Genomic DNA, 10194 nt, shown 5'->3' with positions numbered 1-10194 from the left:
ATAATCGTTCCTGCACTTGCGTGGGATTTTGGGGTGACTACATAACTATTGCCACTACTGTGTCTCGATTGAGTCGATTGTGAAGATATATCAAGTACCCAAAATAGTGTTTCACCACATTTTCAAACACCTCGATGTTCGTCAAAAATACTCCGCTGCGCGTCGCATTTGCAACTCTCTTCTCGGTGTGTGGAAATGTGGTCAAACACGGTCTTTCATGTTTGATATATTACTTCAAAATCAGTTTATTTTTAAAATAAAAATAAGAGATGCTTATGGGTTATGGGTTTTCAAGATATTCAGAAAAAGCTTTGTGATATTTAGAATTTTTTTTTGAGAATCACCGGAAAGATATTTAGACGATTTTACTTGATATTAGTGGAAAGGCCTGGAAAAGAACGAAACAATGAAATGTTTACTTGTTGGCTTGTGATAAATTCAAGGTTTCTTTTGCAGTTGGCTGGGTTTTGGTATTTGGAAATGTTTGATGTAAATTTTAAACAGTCAAAAACTGCTTGTAAACGGCGTACGAGGTGGTTGTATATTTCGGCAGTATTTGGCGGATTTATGGAGACTCAACCGCCGGCTGTTTCAGTACATCTAATAAATAAAGCTAGTAATTTCGAACGGAAAGTGAATTCTATGCAATAGTGTGGAGAACATTTATTTCAATAGACCATTTCCGAGCTACCTGGTGCCTCTGTTTCAAAACCAGTCCCCGTGCAAAACCTTTCATATGAAAATGAGTTTGATTCGTATGGAAATAAACCTTTACGTTTAGGCAGAACGCATTTCCATATGAACGGTTTCGCACGAAGACTCGTTTTGACAGACAGGCAAGAGGCAACTGGAAAGTGGTCTATTTACGTGTGTGCTTTCATAGACGTTTTTAATATTCTCAGGAAGGAAGCTGCAGAAAATGTCAGTTAATGTTTTCTTGTTTTATATATTTAGACATGATCCGAGCCCTTGTTAGGCCTTTGATTTACTTCTTCACTGACATGTTAGTTTTTTTTCGTGAAAACTGCTAAAACGACATCGTAGGATTTAATACAGTGGGAAAGAAAGTTTGAAAGTTAGGAAGGCGGCATTTGTTGAAGTTCTGAAACAATCACAGCTCGGTATAACAGCTAACATCTGGTGTGACAAACTGCTAAGGGAAGTCACGTGCATTTTAAGGCCTTGCCAATTTTCTGACGGAAGCTAATGCTTTATGTATGTAAGCATATTGTATATTTACGCATGATTACTCAAAATGTTAGTTTTTCCCGTGAAAATTAATAAAACGACATCGTAGGAATACACTGGGAAAGAAAGTTTGAAAGTTAGGAAGGCGGCATTTGTTGAAGCTCTGAAACATTCACAGCTCGGTATAATAGCTAACATGTGGTTTTGACAACCTGATAAGGGAAATCACCTGCATTCTTAGACCTTTTCAATTTTCTGATGAAAGCTATGTTTATGTATACAAGCATATTATGTATATTTACACATGATTACTCAAAATGTTAGTTTTTCCCGTAAAAATTAAAAAAACGACATCGTAGGAATACATTGGGAATGATAGTCTCAACGTTAGGAGGTTTGACAAACAGATGAAAGGACGTTATGAATGGACGTTATGATACCTTTTGCTTCAAACCCATCACCGATTATTTAAGAAATTAAAACAAAATGTGAATAAACCAGGGCATGTTTTATCGAGACATTTTATTTCAGTGATCGTTTTTTTCTGCTAGCTGAGAGTCTACCGTACCTTTACATGTACAAATAGCATTCGTGTCGTTTGAAAACTAGAAATTTTCCTTGCAAGATTGCTAAGTACGTTGAGTGTAGGTCATTTGGGGGCCGTCGACTATCGAATTTTATTTTTACGAATTACTTTTTCCCGATAGTCCTTGGTTTTACTTCAAAGTTTCGCCATTTTAACATGCATTGAGCCAAGTACTGCTTTTATTAAACGATTCTTCCTTTATTTCGATTCTATTCACGGACATTCTGTTACCCGGTTGCCCGGATGTCTTCGCCCATCAGCAGAGCTTGGCCTCAACTAAAAACTCAAGCAACAGTTTAATAGGGTGAAAGTGAAGAATGATCATCGCAGTTAATTTTCCAATTTAAGCAATTGGAAAGAAGAAGCCTGAAAAAAAATCAGGGCTTCAACGGGATTCGAACCCGTGACCTCCGCGATACCGGTGCGATGCTCTACCAACTGAGCTATGAAGCCACACATTGGGAGTGAGGTCAATTAATTGAGTTCATATCTTCCCGTGAGTAGTGAAATGATGTGAAGTTTATATGAAATAATTCATATATGAACTGCGGTTGTAGTTCATAGTTGTAGTTCATAGAACTGCGGTTGTAGTTCAAACTTCACATCATTTCACTACTCACGGGAAGATATGAACTCAATTGACCTCGCTCCCAATGTGTGGCTTCATAGCTCAGTTGGTAGAGCATCGCACCGGTATCGCGGAGGTCACGGGTTCGAATCCCGTTGAAGCCCTGATTTTCTTTTTTTCAGGCTTCTTCTTTCCAATTGCTTAAATTGGAAAATTAACTGCGATGATCATTCTTCACTTTCATCTACAACCGCAGTTCATATATGAATTATTTCATATAAACTTCACATCAGTTTAATAGGGTCTAGGATGATACACAACAGTTGAATTTGATTGTGTCCTTCACTGCTTGCCTCACGTCTTTGATCTTCCAACAGTAAAGTATCGGGTTCAGAGATGAGTTTAAGAAGAGAAAAGAAAATGTTACGTATGAAGCGCTGCCTAGGTCTACATGTAGTGCATCATGAAACGATAAAATATTGACAACAGAAAAGGGAAGATAACAAACAAGTAATGCCAGCTGCACCCATGCTATGCTGGAAACCGTCTTCTTGTATCGCGCTATATTCAGTGGAATTTCTCCTCCGTTTGGTGGTTGTCCTTGTTGTTGCTGGTTTTCTTGTAACTGAATGTGATGATGGCGGAGTCGGAGATAAATCTTGGTGTAAGAGATGATTGAGGTCAGGATACAAAGTATTATCAAAACCAAGAACACATTTCCTCCAATTTCCACTTTCCCAAACTGCACCCATGCAGCTAATGCGCTACTTAGCATCCAAACACAAATTATGAGCGCTCGTACTCGTCTTAATGTTACAACATGTCCGTATCTCAGCCCCATCATCAGAGCGAGAAGTCTGTCTACACTTATGGCCGTTGAGGACAATATCGATACTGCCACAAAAACAACAACTGAAGCATCGGAGATGGAGCTCATAACATCCCAGTTAATGTCTAGATCTGTTATTTCGGGAAGCAGAGTGATGACGAACACCGGTTGTGTAATAAGGCCAACCCCAAGATCGGTGACTGCCAAACATCGAAACAAAAGTTTTGTTGGAAGATAAATACAAGTCACTTTATGAAGAGCGATTAGGATCAGAACATTGCTTAGTAATGCTGTTATGGAGAGAAAAATGTTCAGGGCTACGAGAAATACATACAGGCCATCTACTGACCTTGCAGATCTCGTGTATTTTCCATCGTTGGCAGTTATGTTCGCCATCGTTCTATGTAGTTAGTAGTTCGTTCTTGAGTAGGCAGCGCTTTAAGCTGTAAAGACTTGACTGAACTTCTTGTGGTTAGGCGGATGATTTTATATGTATGTCACCGGATGATAAGGCTAGTTTTGTTTGTTATGGCTTATCAGATCTACTCTCTTTTCTTGCAGACTTGGTGGCATTTAACCAGGTGAAAATTGTTGTTTGTGTTAAGGTATCAGTATAACCCATTTGACCATCCGCGCGCGGTCCGCTCTAGCGTTCGTGGTTTCAGCAAAAACCCATATAAACCGTATATTTAGTGGAAGCTTAATAACTACAGATTATGACCCGACCTGTTTAAAACGGTAAAAATTTACCGTGTTTCGAAACTGTGAATATGTTTACAAAGCTTCACGAACTCATAAATCAAGGTATACGCCCGCTAAATTTAGGTCGGAGAAAATGATTAACATGGCATCCGTTTCTTCACACATTGACCTCAAAAACCGTGTCTCAGGTTTTTGGCTTATGCGTTTGTTATTATTTTACAAGAGGATAAAGTTAGAAAAGAGAAAAAAATAGGACTGCCCGCGAAAAAAAAGGCATAACTTTTTAATGAAAAGAATAATCAGAATTCGCAGACACGGTTTTGTCGGCGAACGTTCTGACAACATTCTCTCCGAATTTCAGCCAATTTGGTCCAGGGGCTGCCGACCTGGAACTCGAAATGCACGTACAACTCGCCTATGTTTTACTTTCGAGAAACAGAAAAAAAATTTAAATTCGGCAGCATCCAAGTGCTATGAGATCATCACACCAAGGGAGACACCGCAGAGGAATTAACTTTCTGTATAACAATAGGACTGTGACAGTTCACATGGAACAGGTACAAATTTCCCGCGACGGCACGCGGTAAATTATGCACCAGTGAATAAATGCTAATAAACCGCTTTTTCATGTGTGAAGTCAGAATTCCAAGGTTAGTAAACGTGAAATTATCTCTTAATTTACTATATTAACGTTCGAAATTTTTAACAGTATTTCAGCGCGGCTTGCGCTCATTTCGGCTTGCTCGCTGGCTTCGTGATCGCGATCGTTGTCGAGTTCATCCAGCAATTTTTTCGAGGCAGCACAGTTAAGGTAATTCCTCTGAAATAAAAGTGACAATAGATTTTTGTTCAAACTTTGTCTACTGAATATTTGTCATATGATAACTTCAATTTTGAAATAAAAAAGGGGGGTGCCCATGCTCATTAAGGAGCAGTGAGGCATTGAAAATGCCCCATTTTTGCATTATTTAATGCTTATTATAAGAACGCATTCCCAGTAATTGTAACATCTTTGTAAGCCCGACTCATAAGAACACGCATTAAACTACCGTCAATACATTGTGTCGGACACAAATAAACGTTTAATTTTGATTCAGACAGAAAGCTAAGTCCTTGATTAAAAATTTGAACCAAATTTCTTGCCGTGGTTACCGACTGCAAAATAGAAAAGACCACAGTGTATTTGCTATTTTTCTTATTTATTCAATTTTCAGCAATAGAAATTAGATCAGTCTTTTCTCACGCAAAGCTTATGATTAGTTGATTACAACGACTGGAAAAAAAATTGGGGTGCCCATGCTCATTGGTGAGCTAGAGCCATTTTTCAACTGAAAGAGCTCAATATCAAGGCAAATCCGTCATGTTTTCAATACGCGCGTGTACAAGCGCGCGCTTATGACGCCATAAATTATGCGTAGTAAGGATGCGCAATGCAAATGTGAGGAATACGACCTTAAAGACTTTTTTAGACCGAGAAAGTACTGGGCATTAAGTGTTTAATAGGAGTAAGGTAATTACTGTAGACTGTGAAAGCTTCGGCGATCCTCAGGAATATGACACAAGCTCTATTATCCGCAGAAATTCTGTTTGCCGGTTTCTCCAGTGTTTTTAGCCGATCAGCAGAGCTGTGTCGCGACTAACAGCTCAAGCAAGAACTTAATAAGGTCTAGGATGATGCACAACAGTTGAATTTAACTGTGTCTTACTGCTTGCCTCACTTCTTTGATCTTCCAACAATAAAGTATCGGGTTCAGAGATGAGTTTAAGAAGAGAAAAGAAAATGTTACCTATGAAGCGCTGCCTAGGTTTAGTACATCATGAAACAATAAAATACGGAAAACAGAAAAGGGAAGATAACAAATAAGTAATGCCAACTGCACCCATGCTATGCTGGAAACCGTCTTCTTGTATCGCGCTATATTCAGTGGAATTTGTCCTCCGTTTGGTGGTTGTCCTTGTCGTTGTTGGTTTTCTTGTAACTGAACTTGATGATGGCGGAGTCGGAGATAAATCTTGGTGTGAGAGATGATTGAGGTCAGGATACAAAGTATTATCAAAACCAAGAACACATTTAAAATAATGAAGTGAATTTTGTCTTCCCCAAACAGCAACCCTGCAACTATTGCGGAACTTAGTATCCAAACACACATTATGAGCGTTCGTACTCGTCCTAATGTTACAACATGTCTGTATCTCAGCCCCATCATCAAAAACATCATCAAAAACATTATTTTTAAGAGAGCTTTAGAACATCTGGCATAATTTTAATTATTTATTTATTCATTTATTTATTTTAGTATATCTTAAAACACAATTTTATCTCGTTTACATATAGATATAAATTTTTTAGATATCTTTGAACCTTTTTACAATTGTAAATTTAGTTAGCATCGGGCAGGCGAAGAGCCACCCTGTGGATTAGTCTCCTCCGCAGCCGTTTTTTGGGATGTCACGCAACGCTCCCCCCAAAGAAACGGCTGCTCACATCCGAACAACATTTCTTTCACGAAATTAGCCAATCAGCGTTTCCGTTCCATTTTCAAGAACGTTTTCGCGCCAAATTCGCCCTTTGAAACTTGTCCAATCAGGAAATGTTTTTTATCTTTGTATCCCGTCGTGGGAGATGTCACAAATAAACATACAGATTTCCGGCTTTTGTTTAGGGACGCCGAAAAATACCGGCGACGCTTGCACGAGCTTTCTATGTAGCTGAAGACTCTTCAAAGTTCAAGTTAATTATTAGAGGCTTTCAACTCAAAAAATTACTGTCGAGAAGGAAGATATCTATTTTAACTTAATAAAGGAACCAGGAAATCAAGTAGCTTCGCTCGATTTGTTGACATCGAGTTCTGAATGCCGCTCTTTCCGGCCTGATTACAATCTGTAGGAAGCGTTTGGCCCTTGATTGACGCTTACAATTTGACATTTCGAGAAAATATACATATTAGTTGTGGTTACACATACCAAGGTAAAAAGCATTCCCAAGGTAAATAACACCAAGGTAAACTTACCGCGGGAATTACGTTACCAAGGTGTTTGCGGTCACACACGAAATACTTTACCAAGGTCAATCTTACACACTTGACTGGTTTCGGCGCGAAATGCGAAAATGGATAATTCGAGGGAGCTTGCAAGCATCGTCTCGCTACTGCTACTTATACTGTTTCGACAGTCCTCTAATGCTTTGCTTTATCAGCTTTTTATACAGCGAAGAATTAGAAGGCGAAGACTCCGTTTGGGCTTTATTAACGCCATAGCGCACAGTATCAACTACCTAATAGCGCGGCGAAATAATCAAGCATGTGCACGCGCTCCCAGAAGTGTTTGGGTTCTTCCACGTCCACAAATGTTTGCTGCTTGCGCGGAAATCATCTTGAGCACTGGCTCCCGGACTTTGCGACTGAGATGATCCTGAACTTTCTGAAGCTACAGGCGAAGAAGATGTATAATCCTGGAGATCAGCTGGACGTGAAAACGGTCCTGGCCCGTAAATGTTGCCATAGTTCGTAGGGTAAAAAAAAACCAGGAGCACTTTGAAAAGCATCTTGAAAACTGGGCATTTCACTGGTCCCATCAGGCTGGCGGTTTCGATTGAATAAAAATCCATTGTACAAATCTCCTTGTTGGTTGTCTCTAGGCCTAGGGATGGAATCGAAACACATGTAAGAAAATGTACTATAGATCTTCCTTGGCTTGTGTTATATTTAAACGCAAAATGAGCAAAAAAAAACCAAAAAAAAACAGCTTTATACTTACAAATTAGAACGCCATCCTGCCATGATTCTAAGAAAGAGCACGTTTTTGCTGCCTTGAACACGCAAAGGTTGACCTCCGGAAAACTAAACCTCACGCCATCATATTTTCAAATTTCAAATTCCTCTGTTGATTTTATTTTCTTATCTTAGTTTTGCCTCGCGATTGGTCGTTTTATCTTGGGGTATTTGAAAAACCTACCTATTAACCTCGGTAAATGTCATGGGGGATTCTTTTGTTCTTTTTGATGTATCCATGGAAGTGGACCGCGGTAAATTTACCTTGGGAAATGGCGGCCACACACGATTTATGAGTTTCCCGAGGTAAAGAGCCTTTTTACCACGGTAAAAGGACGATGTGTAACCGCAACTTATGTCTCATTTATAGCTGAACATAGCGATGAGCACATGAAGCACTTGTACTTAGGACTTTCATTTACAATTTTTTTCGTCCGTCATGATCGTAACCTGCGAACACCGCCTATTTTTGGCGACGTGCGGCGTGAAACAAAAGCCAGAAATCCCTCGCGTGTTCGCACCGCAGACCTTTTCGTGCGAAAGCTTACGTCATTCACACTTTGCTATTATGTGATTGGTCTGTTCAACAGAGCGCAAACAAACCACAAACACAAAAGGAAAAGAATGTGGTTCGGATGTGAGCAGCCGTTTCTTTGGGGGAGCGTTGCGTGACATCCCAAAAAAACGGCTGCGGAGGAGACTACCCTGTGGATATACTGCCCGAAATGCCATTATTATTATTATTATTATTATTATTATTATTACTATTATCATCATCATCATCATCATCATCATCATCATCAGAGCGAGAAGTCTGTCCACACTAATTACAGTTGAGGACAATATCGATACTGTCGCCAAAACAACATGTACAGTTGAAGCATTAACGTACACGGAGATCATAACAACCCAGTTTAAAATGTCTAGATCTTTTATCTGGGAAAGCAGATAGATAGCGAACAGTGGTTGTGTAATAAGGCCAACGCAAATATCGGTGACCGCCAAACATCGAAACAAACGTTTTGTTGGAGGATAAATACAAGTCACTTTATGAAGAGCGATTAGGATCAATGCATTGGTTAATGATGCTGTTATGGAGAGAAAAATATTCAAGGCTGCGAGAAATACATACAGGCCATCTACTGACCCTGTAGATCTCGTGTAGTTTCCATTGTTGGCAGTCATGTTCGCCATCGCTCTCTTTAGTTAGTAGTTGGTTCTTGAGTAGGCAGCGCCTTAAGCTGTTAAGACTTGACTGAACTGCTTGTGATTAAGCGGATGAGTTTACATATTTGTCACCGAATGATAAAGCCATCTATTGTTTCTCCTTACAGACTTGGTGGCATTTAAACAGGTGTAAATTGTTGATTGTATTAAAAGACTTTTAAATATCGCCCTCGTTGGTTGGTTTTCTAAACTTTTTACCAGTTGAAATGGACAGCTAGCGAAAATGCTAGGTTGGTTGTTCTTTTTGGTAGAAACTGATTAGAAACAGAGACCCGCAAAATAGGATCGGACGAGTGTACATTATTAGACGTTTTTAATTTTCTGATGGAAGCTACATAAAATGTCAATTTATGTGTTTAGTATATGTGCATATTTTATATATTCAGACATGATCTGAGCTCCTGACACGCTCATGCGTTCAATTATTAAAATAATTCACAGCTCGGTATGACAGCTAATAACATCTGGTTTGACAAACTGATAAAGGGAAGTCATAACAAGAAATAACCTGCATACTACGTAGCAATTCATTATTTTTTTTTACTAAGGTCTGCGTTACTTTCTCCAAATTAAATATCTTACCATACAAACTGTTGTCTGGAGAGATTTGGTGTTTTCGGGTGAAAAACATCGTCGCCTACAAATAATTTTCACTTGATAAAAATGAAAGTGATAAGTTTTACACCATTGCATTAAACAAATGATTTTTACAAAAAGATCAGCGAAAATCCAGTGGAATTAACACTCAAAATAATGTCTTTTTCTTCAAGCCCATCAAAGATTTCAGAGGAGTCAATATTTAACTTCATATTTTTGTGACTGTTTATTTCAATAATCGTTTTCCTCGTTATACTGAGTGGTCGTCTTATCTTCATATATCGAAATAGCGTTTATACCACTTTACATTTACACATTTTTGGTTGTTAGATCGCTAAGTGCATTGGGTACATGTCATTTGGGTGATAGCTATCTAACTTTAGCGTCTTTCTCAAAGCGAGTCCTGCTGCCTATTGGAGGATAAATACAGAAGTCACTTTATGAAGAGCGATTAGGATCAGAACATTGCTTAGTGATGCTGTTATGGGTAGAAAAATGCTCAGGGCTGCGAGAAATACATACAGGCCATCTACTGACCCTGCAGATCTTGTGTAGTTTCCATCGTTGATAGTAGTTAGTTCTTGCCGGAGTAGACAGCGCTTTAATCTGTAAAGACTTGACTGAACTGCTTGTGGTTAGGCCGATGATTTCATATGTTTTTCACCGGATGATAAGGCTAGTTATGTTTGTTATGACTTATCAGATCTACTATCTTTTCTTGCAGAAT

The 10194-nt window shown here is 39.0% G+C and overlaps 1 protein-coding gene and 1 pseudogene across 1 annotated transcript; both read right to left on the bottom strand.

The window, feature by feature from the left end:
- Positions 1 to 2646: 2646 nt before the first annotated feature.
- On the bottom strand, positions 2647 to 3567 carry LOC145489628 (adenosine receptor A2a-like). Its single transcript, XM_081468679.1, has one exon. It carries the CDS (start codon positions 3565 to 3567, stop codon positions 2647 to 2649), a length of 921 nt encoding a protein of 306 aa, XP_081324805.1.
- A 1997-nt stretch (positions 3568 to 5564) lies between these two features.
- On the bottom strand, positions 5565 to 8837 carry LOC145489543 (uncharacterized; annotated as a pseudogene).
- Positions 8838 to 10194: the final 1357 nt, after the last annotated feature.

This window comes from Orbicella franksi, chromosome 1, assembly GCF_964199315.1.
Source record: "Orbicella franksi chromosome 1, jaOrbFran1.1, whole genome shotgun sequence".
NCBI lineage: Eukaryota > Metazoa > Cnidaria > Anthozoa > Scleractinia > Merulinidae > Orbicella > Orbicella franksi.
The sequence above is the reverse complement of the archived record's forward strand: the minus strand, read 5'-3'. Positions and strand labels throughout refer to the sequence as shown.